Genomic DNA, 24,612 nt, shown 5'->3' with positions numbered 1-24,612 from the left:
TTATGATCTGGAAGTCTTCTGTCATGAATTTATAGAGAAGTTATGTTCATTTTAACACTTAAAGAGGCCACATGCTGTAAAAGTGAATTTCTTTCTGCATTGTATTTTGGTCTTTACTTCAAGCTCTGTGACCCAAGGATCGGGTTAAGTGGTATCAGAGGAAGGGTCTAGTGTTTTCTAAACCACATTGTCCCAATGTGAACTATAGCAAGTACATTGCATTGACTTCTTCCTTCTGGTTCCCAGATGTTTAGCACCGTGTTCAGCGGACGGTACATAATTCTGTTGATGGGTGTGTTCTCCATCTACACTGGCCTCATCTACAACGATTGCTTTTCCAAGTCTCTCAATATCTTTGGATCATCCTGGAGCGTACGGCCAATGTTCATATCTAATTGGACGTAAGTTGCAAAAGAAGCTAAAAGCTTATTCCTTTCATATTCATCTCTGATTCTCCAGACGAGTGGTAAACTAATGCTTCTTTAGGAGCTGGTTGGCGACATCTCTGTTTCAGAAAAATGCAGTGTTATTTATCCTCCACAAACTTTGTGGTTTGCTCAGTATACTCAAGGAGCTGAGGCTAAAATAGGCACATTGGTTCTTTTTATGAATTAAAAGCAGATTCTCCAAATTCCCTACTTGGTTGTATGTCTGTGTGAGTTTGTTGTTGTTGTCTCTGATCCCTTCTCATGTCAGATGTTAGTCCCTATTCTTTTGATTGAGGAGCTGAGATAGCTCTCGTAGTTTCTTTTGGGGTCGGTTTCTGTTGATAAAAAAAATAAATGCCACTTTTCTCCTAATTTAGGGAGGAGACGCTTCGGGGAAACCCTGTGCTCCAGCTGGACCCAGCTGTCCCTGGAGTTTTTGGTGGACCATACCCTTTTGGCATCGATCCAGTAAGAGCATGTCTTTCCTAGATGTCTAACACGAAAATGTCAAACTGTAACCCTAAAGTGGAAGAATAAAGTGAAGATAAATAGTTATTTGGTTTTTAGTTGACATGTATATATTTTTTTAAAACCTTGGTTTATCTATTCAGTGTACTTCAAAGCCATAAAAGACCAAGTGCCTTGGAAAGGCAAAATAATTTTTCCCGCACTGCTTATTTCAGAGGTGGTTAGTAATATTTACTCTGAGAAGATTGATTTTCAAGACTCCTTCCCAGTTTAATTTATTTAGCTTCATTTGTTTGTCTTTTTCACAGAACAGAAATAGCTCCTCTGGGTTTCAACTTCCAGTCTTATCTTTACATACTATAAGAACTTATCCAAGAATTTAATTTTTTTTTCAAGTACTTAGGCAAATAAGTGTGGTTAACTCTTGTATTGTGTGTCTAAGAAAGGGGGTAGGAGGAACTGAAGAATAAGTGTTATAGACAGTAACGATTGTAGAATTTCAGGTGGGAGACATCATTATGGCCCAGAGAGATTAAGGTTTCTTATTAAAATGGGAAATAAATTGTCCCTGGCTTGTTTGGCTCAGTGGATAGAGCATTGGCCTGCAGACCAAAGGGTCCCGGTTTCAGTTCCAATAAAGAGCACATATCTTAGTTGCAGGTTCCTCCCCTGGCTGGGGCCCTGGTTAGGGCTCCTTCAGGAGGCAACCAATGGATGTGTTTCTCTCACATCGATGTTTCTCTCAGTCTTTCCCTCTCTCTTCTACTATCCCTGGCTGATTTGGCTCAATGGATACAGCGTCGGTCTGTGGACTGAAAGGTCCCAGGTTCGATTCTGGTCAAGGGCATGTACATTGGTTGCGGGCATGTTTCTCTCTCATCGATGTTTCTAGCTCTCTATTCCTCTCCCTTCCTCTCTGTAAATATCAATAAAATATATATTTTTTTAAATACTTCAGATTGTTATAGGTGAGGAGAAGTGTTTGCAAAAACATAGAGGTGGGGAAATACAGAGTTGATTATTTTAATTATTAGAGAAGTTCATGTTACTGAAATGCTTACTATGGGCCAGAAATATGCACTGAGACCTCAGCATATCTGATTTGTCCTTAATTTATTGAGTAGATGATGCTATCCGTGTTACACAGATAAGAAATAGGCTTGGAGAAGTTTAATAACATGTTACATATACATTTAACAAATGTTTATGAATCCCTATTGTCTGCAAGGCATAGTACCTTCTGGGGAGAACACAGAACTTTCAAAACATAATTCCTGCCTTCAAGTAGCTTAGTCTAATAATATTTCTTCACATTTATATAGTGTTCTATAGTTAAAACATTTTCTTGCAGACATTTCTTTGGATACTTATAGGGTAGATACTGAGTTTGAAGTGACTGTGGGGGGCACCCAGGAAAATGTCTGTCAGGCAGTTGGAGTTGTAGAGCTGAGTTTCAGGTGAGATTGGGGCTGGAGAGAGAACCAGTCACAACTTTTCAGGTTAGAGGTCACCGAGGATCAGCTCTTCACGAAGAAGCCAATTCAGGAAAAAAAGAAGCCAGGCTAGATGGTAGAGGATCCTGCTTGTCAGGCTACAGATTTTGCACTTTGGCCTAGAGATGGTGGTGGGGATTCAGGGGGAGGTTTTGAGAAATGACTGCGTCAGAGTCACCATTTAGAAAATGTTATCTGATGGCCATGTTATCTGGCAGCAGAACTGTCCGGGAAGTATTACAGGCATCCAGGCCTTAGGGGACAAAGCTTAAGGCAATTAATATTTAAAAAGTAGATGGACTGCCCTAGCCAGTTTGACTCAGTGGATAGAGTGTTGGCCTGTGGACTAAAGGGTCCCGGTTCGATTCCAGTCAAGGGCACATGCCTGGGTTGTGGGCTTGATCCCCAGTAGGAGGAGTGCAGGCTAATCAATGATTCTCTCTCAATATTGATGTTTCTCTCTCTTCCTCTCCCTCTTCTTCTCTGAAATCAATAAAAATATATTTAAAAATAAACAAATAAAGCTCCTTAAAAATAGAAAAGTAGATGAATTGACAGCACCACAGGGACATGATCAGCAAAACACAAGATTGTGGAAACATCTACAGATAACTGGGTAACTGACCCAATTTCTTCAACAAATACTTTGTAAGGAATAATAAATGAGAGCTGGAGGGAAACCCTCTAGATTAAGACTTAAAAGCTATGTCAACAATCCCAGTGTACAGACCTTGTCTGGACCTTACTTTGAATAAATGAGTTATTAAAAAGCATTTGGACACAATCCAGAGAAGTTCAAATGTTGACTACATATTCCATGATATTAAGGAATCATTGTTATTGTTTTTGGGTGTAATAATAGCATTGTGATCATGTTTTTAAAATGAATCCTTTTTTTTAATTTTATTATTTTTTTAATATATTTTATTGATTTTTTTACAGAGAGGAAGGGAAAGAGATAGTCAGAAACATCGGTGAGAGAGAAACACTGATCAGCTGCCTCCTGCACACCTCCCGCTGGGGATGTGCCCGCAACCAAGGCACGTGCCCCTGACCGGAATCGAACCTGGGACCCTTCAGTCTGCAGGCCGATTCTCTATCCACTGAGCCAAACTGGTTTCAGCAAATCCTTCTTTTTAGAGATCTGCACTGAAATATTTACAGTAAAATTATATGGTTCCTGGATTTTGTTTCAGAATAATATGGAGGTGGGGAGTGGGCTGGGGCCATGATGGAGTCAGATTGACCGAGAGTGTATAGGTGGATACTAATTGTTGAAACTAGGTGATGTCCATGTGGAAGTAGTCTGTTATACTATTCTCTCTACCTAGAAATGTGGTTAGAATTTTCCATAATTAAAAAACAACCCTATTTTTTAAATGGGTGACTATTTTCCCTTTTGAGCACTCTTTGTAATACCCTTCTGTTTCCTTGGGTTGTGACAGATTTGGAACATCGCTACTAATAAGCTGACCTTCCTCAACTCCTTTAAGATGAAGATGTCTGTTATCCTTGGTATCATCCACATGATGTTCGGAGTCGGTCTGAGCCTTTTCAACCATATGTGAGTCGCTCTGTTCCTGTCATAAGAATGTGCATAGTTTAGGTAATGCTTTTGCCTAAGGAATTCATGGCATTTTAAGGGAGGGATTAGTAACTCAGAACCCTGTTCTGTGTTAAAAAAAAAAAAAAAAAAAAAAAAAGTGCTTTTAAGAAATTAAGTGCTTACTTAATATTAGTCCCTTAAAAATTTACAATTGCAGTCAAGAACTTTGAAAGAACCTCGTGTAATTTTTATCAAAATGAATGAGTTATTTTTTCCTTGATGTGTAATTCACATGCAATTTTGAACTGTGTCTTGGAATGTACTAAATTTTCCAATCTCTCTCATGGGAGAATGGAGGGGATGGTACTGGAACTGTTCCAGGTCCAAAAGTTTGGAAGTCATCGTTAATCCCGTTTGTCTCTGTTGTCTCCAGCATTTCTGGCTCTTGCTTCATAAAGTAATAAAGACAGAATTGAGGGAGTCACAGGGGAAAATTTAGTGAGGGCTCCGCTTGAGGTAGGGGTGGCCCTGGGTCTGTTCACTTCTCACATTTTTTTCCTCCCTTCCTTTTTAGCTATTTCAAGAAGCCCCTGAATATCTATTTTGGGTTTATTCCTGAAATAATCTTCATGACCTCTTTGTTTGGCTACTTGGTTATCCTTATTTTTTACAAGTGGACGGCTTATGACGCCTTTACATCTGAGAGAGCACCAAGCCTTCTGATCCATTTCATAAACATGTTCGTCTTTAACTACGAGGACATTCACAATTCAATGCTATATTCTGGACAGGTGCGTCAGCCCGGAGGTGGACTGTCTTAGGCAGTTATCCTAGGTCAGGAAGTTAGATGTTCCTGTTTCCCTAAAAAAAAACTTAAATCCCTTTCTGTAGGATTTGGTTTTCAGTTCATGCATCCAGACGTAAATTCAGCCTGTCCTCCTTACTTGGGAGGTTCTACGCAGAAAGGGTAGACTAATGACTCTCCTCCTATGGGACAATTCCTGGGCTTCGCCACATCTGCTAATGGTTTTGAGAGTCTGGTTAGCTTATTCACAAGTCCATAAGAAGGCGCTGTTTTGGGGGTAATTTATGCTGGAATTGGAAACTGCATGTTTGATTAATGTGATGTGCCGTGTCCTTCTTTGCAGAAAGGAGTTCAGTGTTTCCTGGTTGTGGTCGCATTGCTGTGTGTACCGTGGATGCTACTGTTTAAACCACTGGTCCTTCGCCATCAGTATTTGAGGAGGAAGCATATGGTGGGTGTATTTCTGTTGCTGAAAGTTACTCTATATATTTTTAAGATCAAGACAATTCCTCATTGGATCTAATGAATTGTGCATAAGTCTATATACTCTCAAAATGCATTTGTGTCATATCCCAGCATGAGCACTGGACCTGCTGAAATCAAAAAGTGTTTTTGCTGCCTGGACATCTGGATGCAGCTTTGAGTAGCTCGGGTATAGAGAATAAGTCATAAGTGTTTACCTTTCCTGGTCAAGTTTTGCTCATGCCATGCTCAGCAGAATCAGGCCTGGGCCTGTCTAGATGCAGCATCAGACACAACAAGGCAGCAAGAGCCGCAGCCGTGTGAACCCACTCATGTGGTTTGTCTGGGCAGCCACAGGGCTGACACTGAGACGTTTTCTTTTGAAATAAGACCGTGATACTCCAACCAACCAAAACATTTGGGGGAAATTTTGGCTTGAAGCATGTTGTTTTTTATTTTTTTAAAACAGCATACATACTTGTGTTTACTTAATGTATGTGTGCATGTGAATTCTACACACACACACACACACACACACACACACATGCTTAAGTTGCCAAATGTTCACTTCTAGCTATGCAGTAATGCTTACTTATTACACTGTGGTAAAATCCGAAAGATCTTTTTGCATGACTCTCATATGGCTGTTAGATTATTATTCCTGTTGGAGAGCAGCTAAGTTACAAGACCCTCCTTCTCCCTTCTCTGACCATCTTCACCCTTCCATGTCCCCTGCATTCGTCTCCCCCTTCACTCCCTCCCTCTTTTGTTCTCTTCTCCCTTCCTCTTTTCTTCCCTTCACTATCAGGAAGGGCAACCTGTGGAGGCCCCAGTCAGCCCAACCCCGAGCCAACAGGGACTAGAGGCAGCAGCGGCTGCAACAGTGAGTGAATTTAAACCAACAAACCATCACATTTTGTGTAAAGAGGTGGCAAACAGTGCAGCAGCATTCTTTTTAACTATATTGAGAGCGTGGGACATGTGTGCTCTTGGGAAGTATGTCCTTGTTACTCACTGAGACGCCAGAAAAGAGTTCCACCTCTTATGAGTAGATTCTGATATCATCTTTACCCTTGGCCTACAAGTTTCTATTCCGATATGTAAGTGCAGTCGTGGTTATGGAAGCAGAGTGGCTGTTGTACCCTCTCTGGGTCACATCATCTTAATCCAAGATGGCAGCTCTTAGGCCCACCCACTTGCATGTCTGTGTTTTGTGACCACGTATCGGATGATTTTCAGCACGGAGCAAGAACATCTCTGTGATTCTTGAATTGATTTCCTGACGCTTAAAGTTCTGCTTCAGAAGATGCTTGACATTTGGTCCATTTTAGCTGTGACTTAAGTCTCCTTCCATTGGAAGCTTATACATGTCTACTTTTTGTGAAAGACTCAGAAGCCCTCACATCCTCAGCTGCTCCAGTGAGAACTCGGCTCTGCCGTGTGTCTTGTATGTGTTGTACATCTGGGGTAATGTCCAGAGTCATCTCTGTTTTCTTTCCTTCTTCCAGTACTAGCTTATTATTCAGAATCAGCAATTTGAATGTTAAGCATGTCAATATCTGTCCTTAAAAACATCTCTTAACCAAAATCTTTCAATGCCCTAATATCAAACTAGTACAGTCTATTCTAAGTGATGAATCTATAGGATTTTTAAGTCTCACCAGTAGTGACCACTCATGTACTGTTGTGTTCTAGTAGCATCATACTCCTTTAAAAGAAAATGAATATTTAGCCGAAGCCGGTTTGGCTCAGTGGTAGAGCGTCGGTCTGTGGACTGAAGGGTCCCAGGTTCGATTCCGGTCAAGGGCATGTACATTGGTTGCGGGTACATCCCCGGTGGGGGGTGTGCAGGAGGCAGCTGGTCGATGTTTCTCTCTCATCAGTGTTTCTAGCTCTCTATCTCTCTCCCTTCCGCTCTGTAAAAAATCAATAAAATATATTTTAAAAAAAATAAAATGAATATTTAGATGAATATCCATTTTCTTCATTAGGTGTTTCTGATCCCTTTAAACTTTGAAGAATATGATCATCCCTCTAGAACTAGTCTAAGAGGGCTGGTATTTTGAATAAGAAGATATCTTAATATGGCTGCTTAAATGATTTTCAAGTAGGAACTTTCTCTTTTCCTATAAGAAAAAAATATTAAAAACCCTTAAAGCACAAACTATCCACGTATTTATATTCTTTCTATGGGCTCTCTTTCTGCTAGTCGTAATGTTTTTAAGGTGTGCTTCTGATGCATCAATCTTGATGCTTTTAAATCTAGCATCCTCTTCTTTCATACTATCTAAGTTAAAAGTCCCCAATCTAGAAACCCCCACATTCATAGAGTCTTCTTAGCCCACAGGTTTTTTTTGTGTGTTTTTTTTTCCCCCAAACATCTGGAGAGCAGTCTAATAGCATCAGGATAACTCTATTACCCAATGGCTGAGGATATGAACACGGATCTGATTTTGTTCTGTTCTATGTCCTCTTGGTTGCCTGTAAGCCTGTGTCACAGTTTAGTTTTTTCTCTTTTCTTTCTTTTTTTTTTTTTGCTGGTGTGTGTGTCTCATCCCCCTTCCTATGACTCTCATTCCCTGGGTTCTGAAAGGACAGTCATTAGTGTCTAGCTGGGACTCTGCCCCGCTCTGTCCTCTAGTGAGGGGAGCTTCAGAACTGGCCTTCTGCGTTAGGTGCCTTGAAGCCAGCCTCCTGTGCCCTCGAACCCATCCTAGGAGTCCATGCCCTTTGTTGCCCTTTCAGTCTGTCTCCTGAGGGTTGTCTGGTTAATATTTGTGTGACCTGGCGGTGCCCAGGGCTTCAGTGGTTCCTGAATCTGACTTCATATCAGAATCACCTGGTGAAGTTGACATCTGTTTCTTGGGATATTAAAACAGATAAGTGGAAGAAAAAATAAAAATGGTTCTATAATTCTATGACCCAGAGAATCCCCCACTGATATTAAAAAGTACAATTAAAGCAATAGGTGACCTTGATTAGAAAATGCAAATAAGGGAACATTTGAGATCTTGCTCTCTAGCATGTTGTCAGTTTGGCTCCAATAAAAATTCTGGGGGGTGGGGGGGGGGGGAAGAAAATGCAAATAATACGGAAAGCAAAAGCTTCCCTGTCCCCAGAACCCTTCTCCTCCTTAAGGGTATTATTAACAGCATTTTACCTCCAATTTTTTTGTGTACGTCAGCATATATCTATCATCTTCTGATTTTTTTTAAGACATATATTTTTTAAGACACATCAAGAATTGTGTTTAAACTGTAGCACTATTTTGTCCCTTGATTTATTAAGTTATTAAAAATTTAGTGTATCTTGGAGATTGTTTCATAGTTATTCTCCTAGCGTTCCACAGACCATTCTGTTGGATATGCTAAAATTATGTGAACACTTTCTTACTGATGGATGTGTTCATTGTTCCCAGTTCTTTGCTATTACAAGTAGCAATTTTAGGGAACATCTTTGATAAAATTTCACAAGCAAGTTCCCAGTAGTGGGTGAAATTGGATTGCTGAGTCTCAAATGATGCATGCATTTTCAGTTTTGATACACAATCAAAATGATTATACAGTTTGTACTTGAGGGTATATATTTTTAATATAGATTTCCTAGGCTCCACCCCAGACCTGCTGAATTTGCACTTTCTGGGAGAAGTATTTGAGAGTCTGTGTACTGAAATGCAGCTTTCAATGTGACTCTGATGCAATGGTTCTCTACCCAGCACGTGAGAACTGCTGCTGGAAGAGGGAGCATTTGTCCAATGGGATCTGGTGGTCAGTAACGGAGAGCAGGTGGAGGTGTGCGTGGGGTCCTCCAAGCAGTTGTCCAAACCTGCTTACACAGTGTTTGTGCTGCTTGCCCGGAAGGCTGTTTTGCCGGAGAGCCATCTTCCAACTCTTGTCTTGTTTGGTTCTGCAGACAGAAACCATAGGAAGTAGGCCTAGGGGCTGTTTCTTTTTTTAAAATATGTTTTTATTGGCTTTAGAGAGGGAGGAATGGAGAGGGAAAGAGAAACATTGATCAGCTGCCTCCAGCATGCCCCCTACTGGGGATTGAGCTGGCAATTCGGGCGTGTGCCCAGATTGGGAATCGAATGAGCGACCTTTTGGAGTAAGGTACTAGGCTCAACCAACTGAGCAACACTGGGCAGGGCCAGGGGCTGTTTCTTCAGCTCCTTTCCCTCTGTGGCAGGTTAGCACTAATTAATATCAGTCAGACTTCATCCCAAATCAGGTTTACAAAGAAATTCTAGTTCTGGAGACCCTACTGAAAACTATGCCTGGGAAGTGAGGAGAAGCAAACACCCATCAGCATCTGCCCACATGCCCAGAAAGAGTTGTTTTCACACTCCAGAATCCTCCATTGGAGGAAGGGAGCCTCTTTTCTATTTTTTTCTTTTTTTAACTCAGTATTCTCTAGCAACAAGTTCAAGTACATTAAGCCTTTTTCCTTTCTTTGTTTCTGAGCAGAGGCCCAATACGTTTCTGGGAGAGGTGGCTGGAACTCTTGGGGCTCCTGTTGAAAGTTTCTCAGACAGACCAGGTTACAATCACCATGTCATTCGGTGCCCCTCCCTCTTAGAAAGTCTCCTCTTTAGTTCAGTTTCAGAAAAACGTAGGCCATTGGAAGCTTTGAGGATAGAGCTACACGTGCTATGAGAGTCTGTTTGTGCTAAGCCTTTCCATTCAAGCAGGGTTCTTAGTTAGCATTGACCAAGGCAAGGTATGTGTCTCCGAGTGCAGCAGGCAGAACTGCCTATTTCCTCCCCTCAGGATGAGTTGGTAAATGTAGTTGGGGCTGGGGCTGGGCGGTGGTGGTTGGGGTGGGAACAGTGGTTTGTTTTTACTGCTGTTTGAGCAGCTAGTTTTGCTTTTGTTGTTAGAATATATACTTTTCTGAGGTTTGTATGTACTAACCATCGCCCTTCCCCACCTCACAAAATGTCATATTAAAGCCCAGGCAAATTCTACTCTTTCTGTGTGTAGGGAACTGTCACCTTTGGTGGGATCAGGGTGGGCAACGGACCGACAGAGGAGGATGCTGAGATTATTCAGCATGACCAGCTCTCCACCCATTCAGAAGATGCAGAAGAGGTAAGATCCAGTGGTGCGGGCTTCCTCTCCTTCCACTTCGGGTCAGCCCTGGTGTGTGCACCTCAGTGGCTTTACTCGGTCTTCTCCTTGAAAAAATGAAAATACGAATCCTAATGGTCAGCCTGCCTTCTGCACCGCTCAGGGCACCGCAGCCTTTTCCCAGGGGCCCCGTAAACTCCAGGTGTTGCTGGCAGAGCCCGCAGCAGTTTTTTTCTGTTGTTCCACTTCTTAAATTTTGAGTTGCATGCAGATATCAGTTACTACCTGCTCTCCAGGACACTGAGGCAGAATAGGCCCAGCTTCCGGCTCTTAGTACCAGGAACACAGCCACGTGGGCAGCATCCACATCCCTTGCGCCTTCCAAGGATGGCTCCAGCTGGCGCTGGAACCACTGATGCTTTGGAAGTCCGGTCCCACCAATGTGCTCTTGTTGCAGATATTTCATTTGAGCCTTTTTAAAATGCCTGCTTTTTATAGGGAGAGTGAAAAACACTAGGAAGGCTAAGCTAGACTTTTCCTACACCCCACCTCCAAGCTCAGTTTTTTAAAACTCATAGTCTTTGCCTAACCACTCGTAGCACACAGCCTCTGAACTTTTGGATCTCATCTGTTCATTGTATTCTTTTTAAAGCAAAAGGGATAGGAGTTGAGGACTCCAGGTGACTGGACTTTTTAGTCTGACTGATCACTTTCACTATATTTAAAAAAAGAAATTGCAGGGGTTGGGGTGCCTTTTAAAAATAGTTCTGCCTGCGCTAAATCCTGCTGATTTCGCTTTCCTGTATGCTGAGGGGCTGCCTCCACCATGTTAGACCCACTTAACACTAACCGTCCTCCCCACGAAGCAATGGTAGTCTCGTGACTTGACCTTGTGTGTGCCACAGCTTCCCACTAAGTGTAACTTTGTGTTTTCAAGCCTACCGAGGATGAAGCGGTAAGAAACAAGCTGCTTTGCCTTCATGTCTATCTGGGGCTTATCTTCCCGTCCTTGTGATCACTTTGCTGAGCCTGCTGCATCCGGGGGCCACACATGACACCCGCGTATCCTGCATCTCACTGGCCATTTCTAACCAGTTCGTGAATCTGTGTTCTGAAAAAGCTCATCTCCATTAACTGCATCTCACGTTGGTCGCCTCTGTCTTTGTTTCATTGACTTCGCTGATCTAATACCTCTGAGAATGGCTTTGTAAGGAGCTACAAGCAATGTCTGCATTGGCATTCTTGAAGTGACTCCCCTTGGGGGTTAAGTCCCAGTGGCTTCTGCCTGCCTCTCCTGTGATGCTATGTATGGTCGCTCTGCCACTGGGAGTGGCTGTTTCCTCCCTGGGCCTCTGAGTGCTTATGAGTAAAGCTCCCCTTCCTCCCTGTCTGAGATGCAGCCAGCCTCTTCCTGCTGCCCTCATCAGCTTGATGATGCTTGAAGTGACAGTTGCTGGACCTTGCCTTGGGGTCAGCTCTACCTCTGTGTGACCCAGGTGGGAAGTAGACAGAGTTCAAAAGGAGGCTTTGCCTCTTAGATGTATCCCAGTAAAAACAAAACAAAAAACAGTCCGTCTGTGATATCAGCCACACACAGAGCATAATAACGGAATAGGAAGACAGTTGGCGAAAAGATCAGGCTGCATCTGGAGTAGGCCTTCTAGCTCAGCAAGAATTCCCTTAGCAACATACAAGTTTGGAATCGGGTTTTTAAAAGGCCATGCTGCACTGTTTGCATCTTCCCCAAAATTCCTCTCTGAAATGCTTAGACCCATAAACCTTCCCTTCCCTGGCTCTCCTATTCTCTGTAAGGGAGCAGAGTGATAGGCATGGGAAAAAGTCTTTGCTGTTTTGTGTAAAAACAGACAGTGCTCAGTCTTCCTAAAGGCTGAGAGGCTCCTCTGGACCGCTCATCTGTGCAGTCTCTGGCTGGGCCGCCTGGAAGGGATGTGGGAGTGTGCTCCATATTAGTGAGGAGCCCAGCCCCCTCCCAGTAACATCGCCTCCAACAGCACTGCTCTTTCTAAATGTCGTACTAACTGAGCACCCAAAGGCCATGGCCATTGCCAGAACAGCCCTATTTGCAGCCATGTCCCAGGGGAGGTGAACATCAAAACAAGATGGACTGTAATTCAGCTGCCCTAGCCTCTGGCTTCCCAGATCCCCAAGGGTTCTGTTTTTCATAGCTTCCTAAGTAGTCATAACACTTTATCAGACATATACACAGTTTAAGACAAATTTGGATAACTGTCACAGTTATCTAAAGATTTCAAACAAAACAGAATTTTTAAAAAATCCAGCCTACTTCTCCTAGAATTTCCCCATATTGTTTGGCTGTAAAAACCTGTTTGCCACATACGGGTCATTGCCCAGCCCAGTGCCTCCTCTTCCTGGGGGGCACCCAGTTGCAGACCGGGGCCAGGTCATGTGATTGTCTAGGAAACCTTCAAAGACTAGCCATTCAGCAAGGATCAGTGGCATCTCTCCCTACTGTGTCATCTCATCAAGTGTGCTCATCCAACCCATCCATCCATTCATTCACCCTCCACGTGTCAAGCCTCTGTTTAATGCTACAGAAACTGAAAGAAGGAAAACATAGTCTTTGCTCTCAAGGACTCCCAAACAAACTGAGGAAACAGTCCGGGCGGTAGTGGTGTGATCACAGTGTGCCCAGGATGCTGTGGGAACACAGAAAGGGGCACCAGGAAAACACTGAGAGGGGGTGGGGAAGCAGAGGCCAGGAAAGGGCTCCCTGAGGAAAGGATGGCTAGGCTTAGTCTCTGTGGAGGGAGAGGGAGATGCAGAACCACCAGTATGAACAGTTATAAAGGCACAGAGGCCTGCAAGCCCATCACGCTTGGGATTAAACGGGTATTCAGCTTAGCTGAAGCTCAGAGTCAGGAGCTGGGGGACTCGTGAGAGGTAAGACCAGAGGTTGGCAGAAATGAACCACAGATTGTTTGGACAGCGAGGAGCCATCAGAGGGTGGTGAAGCTGGAAGTGACACAATAAACGTGCATTGCTGAAGTGGAGATGTGCGAGGACATCCTGGATTGGGGAGGGGGCACAGTCTGGAGGCATGGGGACCAGCTAGTCTGCTATGAGTCAGGAAAAACTTGGGAGGCCTGGGAGAAGCAAGCCTTTTCAGGGGGAGTTAGAAAGGAAGGGAACAATGTGAGACTAAGAATGTAAAAGCTACAGGCCCCAGTCCCTTAGCGAAGATGGGCATTCAAGATTGACTGGCAGGCGTGGGTTCCTGGGGGACGAGTAGTGACACCATTAGACGTGAGACATGGACTGGAAGTACATCTTGGCGGGTCAGCCCCTTCTCTCCCTGCCCTCATGTGTTTCCAGGGCAGTTCTGGTGTACTCTGGGTGTGGAGTCATGTGCGTCCTGAAAGAAATAGTGAAAATAGACTCTGACCCAAGGGCACGGCAGGCTGAGGGGTCCCTCTGCTCCTAAGGTTCTGGGCTGGGCTGTGGGGAGAGGCCCCCAGAATGGAACGACCTCCTGTTCTAGAGTAACTGTTGTTTTCTCCACCTGGGAGAGTGGGAGGCCACGAAATGCACCTGGTGCAGTCCTAAACGTGAACTCCTGAGAGCTTGCTCCAGCCCCACCCCTTTACTCTGGAAATAATTTTGTATGTTGAAAGGAAAACAGAAAGGGAGTGTGAGGAAAACAGAAACAAAAACCAAATGATATTCTACCTGGTCTTAATCAACTGGCCAAGTAGGAATTGGTAAAACTTTTTTTTTTTTTAATGTCTTTATTGATTTCAGAGAGAGGAAGGGAGAGGGAGAGAGAGAAACATTAATAATGAGAGAGAATCATCCATTGGCTGCCTCCTGTAGCCCCCCTACTGAGGATCAAGCCCACAAGGGCATGTGCCCTGACCAGGAATCAAATCATGACCTCCTAGTTCATGGGTCAACAACACTCAGTCACTGAAACCCACCTGGGCAGAATTGGTAAAATTTTTGCTAAAATTTGTCATCTTTTTCAGAAGTTACGCCAAAAAAGGAGGTTGGTTACCTTGAGTGCAGGAGTTTGTTAAGCTAATTAAGTGAAGTGATTTGAGGTTTAGGGCCTGACAGCTGGGCTCCGGAGGGAGGGAGGGGCTTCCTGCTTCTTTGGCTTTTTCACAGCAGGTGTTCCCCTGGGGGACTTCACACACCAGTGGGTACGAGTGGCTAGAGAAGGTCCTTCAAGTCCGGAATGCTATTTTCTCTGAGCGTTCTCAACTTCACATACACTCCACTTAAGCTCACAGACTAGCCAGGAGAGAAAAACAGATGTGTTGAGAAGAACTTCATGAAGATATAATTCATTAAAATGTAGTGTATTGAGGGAAATGGGAGTGTCCCAGCTGGGGTCTAAGCCAGGCAGGATCTCAGGGGTCGGCATAGCTGAAGTCACCACTGGAGTTCAACCCTGGGGGCTCCTGGCCCCTGGAGAAGCGCACAGGGCCATGCAGCACAGCCCAGACTTCATACACGTGCGCCCCCCTCCCCCCAGCCTCATGTGCTCTCTCTGGTCTCCCCACCGCAGTTTGACTTTGGAGACACGATGGTGCACCAGGCCATCCACACCATCGAGTACTGCCTGGGCTGCATCTCCAACACTGCCTCGTACCTGCGGCTCTGGGCCCTCAGCCTCGCCCATGCACGTGAGTGTGTTTCTCTCGGGTGGGGAACCATGGCCTTCCCCTTCTCTGGGCACTCTCTCAGGCGGGGCCTTAGAGAGAGTGAAAATTACAGAAAGTTTCTGGGATTATTCAGACTCCAAAGTCCCAAGAGAGAATGATGTCCAGATGGGAGAATCAGCGCTTTCGCCAGGTTGGCGATGCACAGTGGTCCCTCTCGGGTCGTGGGAAGCCGGAAGGCAGGGACACTCCAGGGGAGGTGTGGCAGAGCAGTGCTGCTCCCCGAATAAACTGGGTGCCTGTCTCTCCCCTGTCCCCAGAGCTGTCGGAGGTGCTTTGGACCATGGTGATCCACATGGGCCTGAGGGTGAAGAGCTTGGCGGGGAGTCTGGCGCTGTTCTTCATCTTCACCGCCTTCGCCACCCTGACCGTGGCCATCCTCCTGGTCATGGAGGGCCTCTCGGCCTTCCTCCACGCACTGCGGTTACACTGGTGAGGGGCGGGGCGGCGGGGCGGCGGGGGCCAAGGCGCGGACGTGTCCTTGGCTGCACTGAGGGCAGCTTTGCTCCTGTCCAGAATCCAGAGCACTAGGAAGTGTCTGCTTTCACATCATTGCACCCAAGGACCTATCTTAGGAGTGCGCTTCCGGAAGTGCCCGCAGATCAGCACAGCTCACTTTCAGAGCCGCCAGGGAGAATTCTCGGTGCGTGTGTCAGGCTCCCGCCCTCTGCCTCTCATTCTGCAGTGCTCCTCATGGTAGTAGCTTAAAAGATCTGCCGAGGTTTTATTTTTTGTTTGTTTGGGGTGTTTTTGCTCTGGCATAGAACTTTCTCCTGTCTTCAGAGCAATGAGAACAGCTCTGGAATAGGTCCTAAGCCCGGAAAATGCTGGAGCACAGGGTACCCCAGTTTTGTCTCTGGTTCTGGCCTGTGTCAGGGTCTTTGAGGAGGACCCGTGGCAGCTCGTGTGGATGGGGGGACCGCTTCCCTAGTGTGTATGTCAGTGACCGAAGCAGCTTCAGGAGGGCAGGTTTGTTTTCTTTGATGTAGTTGGTGGCCCTTCATGGCCCTGCACGGGGAGGGAGCTCAGCCTCTGGCCTGGACTGTGACTGCGACCTCAGAGTAGGGCTGCCAGATTCAGCAAACACCATTACAGAACACCTGTTAAATGTGAATGTCAGGTCAACAATGAAGAGTTCGGGGGATTTTTTTCTTACAGTGTAAGTATCTTCCAAGTGTGCCTGGGACATGCTTACACTAAAACTGTATCCGATGCTGCTCTGGCCGCCCTGCCCCGTGGAGTCTCCATTCCCTCCATGTGAGGCGATTCTCCCTTTCTGGGTCTCAAACCCCAGTGGCTCCGGAAGCTCTGGACCCTCTCTCCTCAGCAACACCTCCCGCCATGTGAGCACACAGCTTTACCAGCTTAGGGGTCACAGGTTCACGGACCCGACCTTAGGAAGTCCTAGGTGACATCATCGGTGGTGGTCCTGATCTCAAGGTCAGAGGGGGCTGCTTGGAATGTCTCTTCCCATCACTCATCCAAACCAGAAGAAAACCCAGAACCTGAACCTGAACCCTCCTCTCGTCCCACCCTTATCGCTGACTCTCCCAGTTGAGCCTCCTCAGGGAGCCACTGTTTGTGGTTCTAAGTTGCAGAGGAGAGAGCTGAGGCACGTAGGGGAGTCTGTCCTGCGGGTGGAGACATGCTTTCTCAGTCTCAGGGCTTCCCTCCTGCTCCTCCTCCCGCCCAGCTGTTGTTTACTGCGAGCCAGGAGGTCAGGAGCTCCCCATGATTCAGACGCTGGCCGCTCCCCTGTTCCTGGCTTATCAGCGCCCCCTCCCAGCACACTTCCTCAGCCTCGCGGTGGGAGGGAACGTCTGTGCAGCCAGCCTGTGGTGACTCACTTTTTCTTGCCCTCTTGGCTTCCTTCCTTTCCTAGTAACTCTGTCTCCTGAGCCTGGACTTGAGAGAACAGTTACCACCCCACCGTGATTCCCAAGTGGGGGGCCTGCTGCCTCCCCCGGCGGGCAGGAGGGGGGGCCGCGGGCAGGCGCAGGCGCTCCGGGACTCTCGGTCGAGGAAGGTCGCCTGGGCTTGGGCCCGTCTCCGGAGTGAGCCCCCAGTCGGTGAGGTTATGTGTTATCGCCAGAGGGTTGCTTCCTCCTCAGGCTCCCTGTGGCCTCCGAGTGGCTCTGACTCCCCTCGTCCACACAGATGAGCCCGAGGAAGTGAGATGACAGGAGAGCAGGCTTCAGAATCACGCTCTGCCCACCCTGCTGGCCGACCCCGAGGGGAGCATTTGCCTCTCTGAACCTCCTTGTCTCTCAGGGGAAGAGAGAGGATAGGCTGCCATGATTAAACGTGAAGCAATGTACATACCAAGGGACTCACGGTGCCCTGGCACAGCTAACCCATTGTTCAGGTGCAGGTCATGGCTGCCCTGCTTAAAACTGGGAGAGGACACCTCCTTGTGGTAGTTTGTAAAGAAACTGCTTTTAGTCTGTTAGAGAGAAGGGAGACCAATGGGTGGGAAGATAGATGATACCATCTGAAAGTCTCTGATGTAGTTTGCAAGGAATAGGCTGGTCCACCACATTGCACTTGTGGTGTTTGGTAGTGAAAATTTGGGACAAAAGAGAAAAAACAGCGAAAACTCTAGTGCAGCAGCATTTCAAATCCCATCTTACTGAAGGACTGTTTGGAGCTCATCCCTGCCAAGGGAATGGAATTGGTGCTAGTCTGCCCCCTCCTGGCCGAATGTGGATGTGCTTCAGGGATGCCTGGGCAGCAGTTGCGAGTTGTGGCCATCTCCTGAGGGGCAACAGCTGGTCCTGCTGAGAATGCAGCAGGAACATGGTTGCTGTTTTTTCTGGTCTCCAGCCTGGTATGCAGCTGGGTTCCTGATTCTGATGCGTGGTCTGCCCCGGAATACAAGCTCTGGGTCTCTTCCGTGGGGACAAGAAGAAAAACACATGACTCGATAACAAATGTAAACCACTAGTGTGAGGTCCGTGTAGGGTCAGAAGGAGGTGGGTGACATTTGAAAACAGCAGTGAGCAGGTTCGTGTGCCAGCCTGCCAGTTCCGTCTCCTGAGTTGTCTGTCCCCCTCTTTTCCCCCAACCCTGTAAAGTGGGCCTTCCTGGCACCCTAATTCAATGTCTTTTCTTCCTCAGGAAAGGCAAAGGAAGGGATATGATTTGTCGGTATAACTGTGGCCACCTAACTGCTTTTAGCAGGGAGACTGTGGCCCGTGGCCTACCTTCCTCTCTGGCAGCACCCACCGTGTGTAGGTGTGCACACTTGCACACTCACCGACTGCTTGACGGCTGAAGGGGCGGGACTGGGACCGGTTAGCTGTAAGGGATGCAGTGGTGCCACCGCAGGACGCCCTGGGAGGGCGGCGTGAACGGCTGGCTGCCCCAGAAGTAAGAGGCCTGAAATGTGTCCCCGGCTGCCATCACCGTCAGGACACTGGGACCATCAGGCACGCATGTGTTCCTGGCCCTGAATTCTCAGAGTGGCAGAAAGGGCCAGAGAAGCAGCTGGGCCTCGAATCATCTTTCTAAAACTGCCTCCCCTCGCTCACACCCTGCCAGGAGAGGGGGGAGGCCCCGGAACCAGTCCCCTTCGCTCGCTCCAGGAAGCCGGTTTCCTGTTACATAGCAGGAGCCATCTCTCTGGACTGTGATCCTCTGGGTCACACACAGGTGGCCTCTGCCAGGTGCCGGGGCCGGAAGGGGTGCCAGAGAAGCTTCTCACAGCCATGGGGTTCCGAGGTGTGTCTCAGTGGCTTGGAGCATGGCTGGGCCTGGAGGCTCCCCCGGCAGAGCCCCCGAGGAAGGAAAAGCTCGCAGGGCGGCCCCGGGGGCCCCGTGCACCCTCACACAGAGAACTTCATGTTTGTACTTTCGCAGGAAGCACACGTTTCCCTGGTTTACAGGGAGAGGAGGGTGGGGAGGCCGACAGGGAAACTGCTTCCCAGCTCCGTGCCAGGGAGCTGGGTGAGCACAGCTGAGGAGGAGGGTGGCGTCAGGCTAACCCAGAGGTGCCCAGGACATCCTGAGTCACACAGAGGGATGGCAAGAGAAGGGTGGTGGCCCCATGGGTCTCTGAGAACTTCTCCCTTCACCCTGTTTGGAATTGGAATTGTTTGTGTGATTAGCCAGCCAGGAGGTCGGAATTCTGATACCTCGCGGACCTGGAGGTGGCTTGCCCACTATCTGGGCACAGATTCCCGAATGAAAACGGGACGAGTCCGTCTGTTGTCAGTTGTTCAGCAATCTCTTGCCATAATGCAAACACAGCCCCCCAACACGAAGACTTCAGACCTGACAGCAGTGGGCGCCCAGCAGGAACCTGCCCCTCCCCAGCTGCCCCCAGTAGCTGCAGCTGGCAGGACTTCTCGGGAGTGTTCGGATGCGGGGCAGATCCGGGCCTGGTATCACTGGCTCGAGTTTAAAACTCCCCCTCCTGGATCCTGTTTTACCTGGGGACTGACAATGCTCACCTGTCTCCCCAGGTGTGGAGCTGAATGCTCTGCAGTCAGTGCCCCCAGCCAGCACCCGAGGCTGCAGGGGCTTCTGAGGGCCTCGCAGTGCCAGCTGCAGGCAGTCCTGGTTTGCCTGCCCAGGCTTTCCTTCCTGCTGGCCGCTCCCCTCCGGCTTCGGGGGAGGAAGCCTGTGTGTACACCACCGCCTGCCGCCTGCCTCCCCCGCCGGTTCCTGCAGGGGCTCTGGTGCCCCAGGGTCACTCGGCCCCAGTGGAAACTATTCCTCAGGGCAGCTCTCCTCGCTTTTCTAGACTCTGAATCATGCGTTTTCTGCCCATATTTGGTGCTGATTTGGTTGCTGGGCAGCCATCCAGGGCGCGTTTGCCAAGTGCTCACAGGAGCGAGCTCTTCCCCTCGAGTCCGATAGGGCCCCCGGGAGGCCGCGCGATGGCCGCCGAGCAGCCTGGGAAGGGAGCTGAAGCTCTGTTTTTCCTTTCAGTCCCCAAGAGGAGAATTCTTCCTCAGATGTTTTTGTAGTTGGAGCATGTTTTTGCCATGGCTTTGAGGAGACTTCCCCTCCTGACTTCCCCCCCTTTCCTGAGAATTTCCTCCCCTAACTCGAAAGCCTTGAATGTTCACTCCCAAACCTCCCTTCTCCTTCCTGCCCCCAAGGTTCCCGGGGCTGAATTCACAGCCGCTCAGGGGCTTCCCTCGGGGTCCGCTGTGAGCCCTGCCAGGTGTGTGGGGGGCTCCTCTTTGCTGTTAGAAACTTGCCTTCTGCACGAGGCCCTCTGCTCAGGTCAGAGCAGGACCGAGGACACGCGGTGCGTTGGTGCGCGGCTGGCTGAGGGCAGGCCCCGGGCTGCAGAGGCAGAGCTGTGCGCACTGGGAGGAGGCCGAGTTCTGGGCTTGGGCTGGCACAGGCTCTCCCATGCGCACCTCGGAGAGTAAAGCTGCAGGGAGCGTGGGGTCGGTATCTTTCTGGCCCGCTGTGAAATCCCAAAACGTTTCTGTGGGATGATGACTGCCCTCTTCCTTTTCCCCAGGGTCGAGTTCCAGAACAAATTCTACAGCGGGACCGGTTTCAAGTTCCTACCCTTCTCCTTCGAGCACATCCTGGAAGGGAAGTTAGACGAGTGAGCCCGCAGGGGGACGTGCCCACCGTCCTCCCCCGCACTCCATGGTGACAGCTGTGCTCCTCTCGTGTGTTGGTGTGATCCCTGGATTTGGGGGCATTTGTGTCATCCTTGCCACCTTCCCCCAGCTGCATGTGCGATCCGGCCCTCCCGTGGGTCTCCTGCCTCCTCAGCTGTGCAGATTGTGGTGTAGTGATCCTGAGAAGCTGGGCTCTGCTGTCACTCACACCCCTGGCACCAGCCCTGCCCTCCGTCCCCTCCGAGCCAGCCCGCTCCTCCCTGTCGCCTGGCGGTGACTGCGTTTCCATGTGAGCCCGACGCCCAGGGAAGGAGCACCTTCACCATCCACACCCAGATTCTGTTTCTGCTGCTGCCACTCCAGTCACTGATTTTTGGAGGGTGCTCTTGGCACCCTTCCCGGGGTCAGCAGGAACAGATCCAGGAAGATGGTACTTATGTCCTCTGCCCCCCACCTCCAGCCTTCATTGCCCTTGTTATCAGGACTCCAGCTGGATCGCATTGTGCCATCGTGCACGGCTTCTTGTTACCCCCAAGAGTCCCAGGGCACCCAACACCATCTCCCTAACCTCCACTCTCAGACCTCTCCTCTTCCCTCCCAGAATCCCCTTCTTCCGCTCCCTCATTTGCATCCTGATAGCACAGCTGAGAGAGGCCCAAAACAGAGGTCCTGGCTAGCTGCTGCCCGGGCATTCGAGGGCCCCGGCACGAACTCGTCCTCTGGGCAGAGGGTTTAAATTGATGCTCCTCCCGGTGCAGACCGGGACCCTTCCCCACCCCCAAATCATGAATCTTGAGTGAAGGACAGTGACCGTCAAGGCTGGTTCTCTGGCAGGCCAGCCTTGCTCTGCCACGAGTGCCCCTTCCCCTTCCACAGTGAGCCCAAGTAGGGGCATGAGGTCCTGGCAGGGAGGGTCACTGTCCCTTCCCATTTGCTGATTGGAGGCGCCTGGCTGGGCTGCCGGGCATGAGGTTGTGAGAGCTGCACAGCCTGCCAGTGAGCTGGCGACGAGCACCCCCACGGGGCCGGCTCTGCGGTCACCCACACCAGCTGTGATCTTGGGGCCTTTTAAGCATGTGTTGACGCAGCAGCCCTGGCTGCTTCAGCTAAATTGATCCAGTCACTTTCAGTGGCCGAGATAATCTCCTGATGGCCAGGCCCTTGTGCTCTCCCACCTGACTTTCCTGAGCGAGCTACTCAGAGCTGCTCACTCAGCCCTCCCAGGCACGGCTGGCCCTGGGTGTGGGCCATCCGCCCCAGCTGCCCCAGCCCCCCACGTGCTGGCCAGTGTGACCTGCCCCAGACCTTGTGCAGAGCCCTCCCCCGTGGCCCCATGGTTTACATGATGTGATGATCTTGGTTCTGTTGACAGCGGGGCTGGAAGGAGAGTTCTCTGTGTGAGGAACCCTGCCCAAGGCCCCGCTGTTCAGACATTCCTGTGCTGAATAAAGTGTGTTTGAGTCTACAGAGGGAGGCTGGCTGTCTCTGTACCCTCAGCCCCTGCTTCGCACACTCTCCCCGCCTCCTCTACATTCTGCTCCTCTGATCAAAGGCCACAGCGACTAAGGCCCTGACCAGGCAGTACGTTTGTGAAATTCTCGCCTTATCTCAAGTTTCACAGGCGCCTTCCCCCTGGCTGGAGCCAAAGCAGCTTTACAGGCACTACCCATGGTGGGCGGGGACTTAGGAACCCGGCTTCGCCTCCCCTTCACACTCCCCACCCGAACAGCAGAGGCCCTGCCCTCTCCCCCTTCCAACGGTGCTCTTGGGGCTCAGCAGCCTGGCTGTTCTGAGCCCTGATGCCCTTGGCCGTGGTGTAAATGGAGGCTCAGCATGTGGTCTGGGGCAGCTGGAGAATGTGAGGTGCCGAGGTAGGCAGGTGGCTGAAGAGCCTGCCGACTGTCCAGGCAGGCGGGCTGGGCAGGGAGGGCACTTCTGCCTCCTCACTGCCATGTAAGGCATCCACATTCTTTCCCAGCGCCTGCCGGGCCTCCAGAGCAGGGGCTGCGCGGGAATTCCAGCAGCAGGCTGACAACTGCGGCTCCAGGAGGGACAGGAAACCCCTGTTCATTTCATGTTCCTGTCCCCCCCAGCCTCAAGCCCTCTCCTACCTAACAGGCCAGCTGCCCTGGAATAGGCCTGGCGCAGCATCTCCACCTTCTCCGCCAAAAATCCAGAGTGGAAACTCGGGTAAAGGAGCTCTTTTAGCCTCTGCTCTGTTACTGACTCCAAAAGGCAGGCCCAATCGAAATGGATATCGGGGCGCTGGCTGGGTAGCCCAACTGGTTAGAGCATCGTCCTGATACACCAAGGTTGTGGGTTCCCTTAACCAGAATTAAACCCGGAGCTCTTCAGTCTGCAGGCTGACCCTCTGTCCACTGAGCCAAACCAGGTAGGGCGTCCATTGAATTTTCAACAAAGGGGCCAAGAAAAGCCAATGGGGGAAAGAACAGTCTTCAACAAATGGTATTAATACAACTGGGAATCAATCCACAGGTAAAAAACAAATATGGACCAGGACCCCACACTATGTACAAAAGTTAACTCAGAATGAATCATGGACCTAAATGTAAGCGTTAAAACTAAAGCTCTTAAGAGGAAATCACAAGTCTTCATGCTGACCTTGGGCGAGGCAATGATTTTTATAGATATGACAGCAAAAATAACAAGTGGTGAAGATAAGCTGGGCTTTAGGAAAATTAAAAAATGTTTTGGTTCAAAGGAGAAAATAAATACATTCACCCCAGGAGACAATATCTGCAAATCATACAGTTGACCCTTGAATAATGGGTCCACTTATACTTGGATATTTATTTTTCAATAAATTTGCAGTCAGCCCTCTATGTCCCCAGGCTGAATGGCCAGTAAGCCCATGAAAAAATGCTCAAGGTAATTAGTCATTAGAGAAATGCAAATCAAAACCACGAGGAGATACCACCTCACATACATAAAAAGGTTTATAAAAAAGCTAATTACAGGGGTCAGCAAGGATGTGGAGTGATTGGAACCCCTAGTCACTGCTGGTAGGAATGCAAAATGGTGCAGCTGCTTCGGAAAGCAGCCTGGCAGTTCCTCAAAATGTTAAACAGAAGTAATACAAGACCCAGCAAGTTGACGTCTAGGTATCCGCTGAAGAAAAATGAAAAGATGTGCACGCAGACTTGTGCACAGTGTTCATAGTAGCATTATTCATAATAGTCCCCCAATGGAAACAACCCAAATGCCCACCAGTTGGATAACAAAAGGCAGTCTATCCATATAATAGGTATTCATCTACAATAAAAAGGAATAAAGTACTGCTGCTTGCAACACTATGAATGGACCTCAAAAACACTATGCTAAGAAACAGGACACAAGACCACATAACATGATTCCATTTCGGTGAAGTAGGCTAATCTATAGAGACAGAAAGTAGATGGGTAATGCCTAAGAGTGGCTGCTGGATGCATTTGGGGGCAGGATTAAAATAGGAGATCCCCTTCTCGTAAAATCCCAAGACCCCAGACATCTGCTGAGTGGTTCTGTGCTCTCTATCCAGTGAATGCCCCTTCTCTTACAGTCCTAGAACCAGCATGAAAAGGGTGGCTTTGGGCCTGCTCAGTACTTTAAAGATGAGACAATTTTTTAATTGTCACCACCTTCAGGACCCACTCTGTCCTATTCACCAGGGATCTGGGTAGACTGTGCCTCTTTCTGTCCCAGGAGCCATGGATAGAAGGGGCATCACTGGAGCTCCTCTCAGATCCAAGAGACCTGGCTGCCTTCCCAGCTTCCTGGCCTGCCCAAGGTATGTCCTAGGCATGGGCTGCTCCCTGGTGGCCAGACAGGGAAGGACTCATTCCTCCTCACAGGCAAGGTGAGTGCCATGCGATCCTAGTTGGGCTGTGACAGGCAGGCAACTGGACTGGCTGGGCAGTGTTCTGGGGTACATAGGCCGAGGGGCCAGGAACGGAAGAGAACATGATGAGACGGAGAGAGGAGAGCCAGGCCTACTTGTTTCACACACATTAATGGAAAAAGTCAAGTCCTCCCGCTCCCAGCATCCTAGTACTC

At 48.8% G+C, this 24,612-nt stretch overlaps 1 protein-coding gene and 1 long non-coding RNA gene across 12 annotated transcripts in view; one reads left to right on the top strand and one right to left on the bottom strand.

Moving 5' to 3' along the window:
• The window catches only part of ATP6V0A1 (ATPase H+ transporting V0 subunit a1), a 52,475-nt gene extending 29,687 nt beyond the window's left edge, over window positions 1-22,788 (top strand). For 3 of the 11 annotated variants that reach the window (XM_036451730.2, XM_036451727.2, XM_045586249.1), the window contains 11 exons: window positions 247-401; window positions 806-896; window positions 3,835-3,953; window positions 4,510-4,726; window positions 5,084-5,191; window positions 6,011-6,085; window positions 10,182-10,289; window positions 11,206-11,223; window positions 14,818-14,935; window positions 15,232-15,403; window positions 20,451-22,024. In XM_036451730.2, the coding sequence (XP_036307623.1) occupies window positions 247-401; window positions 806-896; window positions 3,835-3,953; window positions 4,510-4,726; window positions 5,084-5,191; window positions 6,011-6,085; window positions 10,182-10,289; window positions 11,206-11,223; window positions 14,818-14,935; window positions 15,232-15,403; window positions 20,451-20,544 (1,275 nt within the window). In that variant the 3' untranslated portion in view covers window positions 20,545-22,024. Of the gene's footprint in view, window positions 1-246; window positions 402-805; window positions 897-3,834; window positions 3,954-4,509; window positions 4,727-5,083; window positions 5,192-6,010; window positions 6,086-10,181; window positions 10,290-11,205; window positions 11,224-14,817; window positions 14,936-15,231; window positions 15,404-20,450; window positions 22,025-22,677 lie in introns of those variants that run through there. The other 8 variants (XM_036451735.2, XM_036451731.2, XM_036451736.2 and 5 more) reach the window with 5 other exon arrangements.
• Window positions 21,256-22,289, bottom strand: LOC123652918. The gene is made up of 2 exons (XR_006742488.1): window positions 21,569-22,289; window positions 21,256-21,516 (listed from the first exon to the last, which is right to left on the bottom strand). It is a non-coding gene; the product is annotated as an uncharacterized LOC123652918 (long non-coding RNA).
• Window positions 22,789-24,612: the final 1,824 nt, after the last annotated feature.

This window comes from Pipistrellus kuhlii, unplaced genomic scaffold (assembly GCF_014108245.1).
Source record: "Pipistrellus kuhlii isolate mPipKuh1 unplaced genomic scaffold, mPipKuh1.p scaffold_m20_p_22, whole genome shotgun sequence".
Classification (NCBI taxonomy): Eukaryota; Metazoa; Chordata; class Mammalia; order Chiroptera; family Vespertilionidae; genus Pipistrellus; species Pipistrellus kuhlii.
Note: the sequence above shows the minus strand (reverse complement) of the source record. Positions and strands in the feature narration are given on the sequence as shown.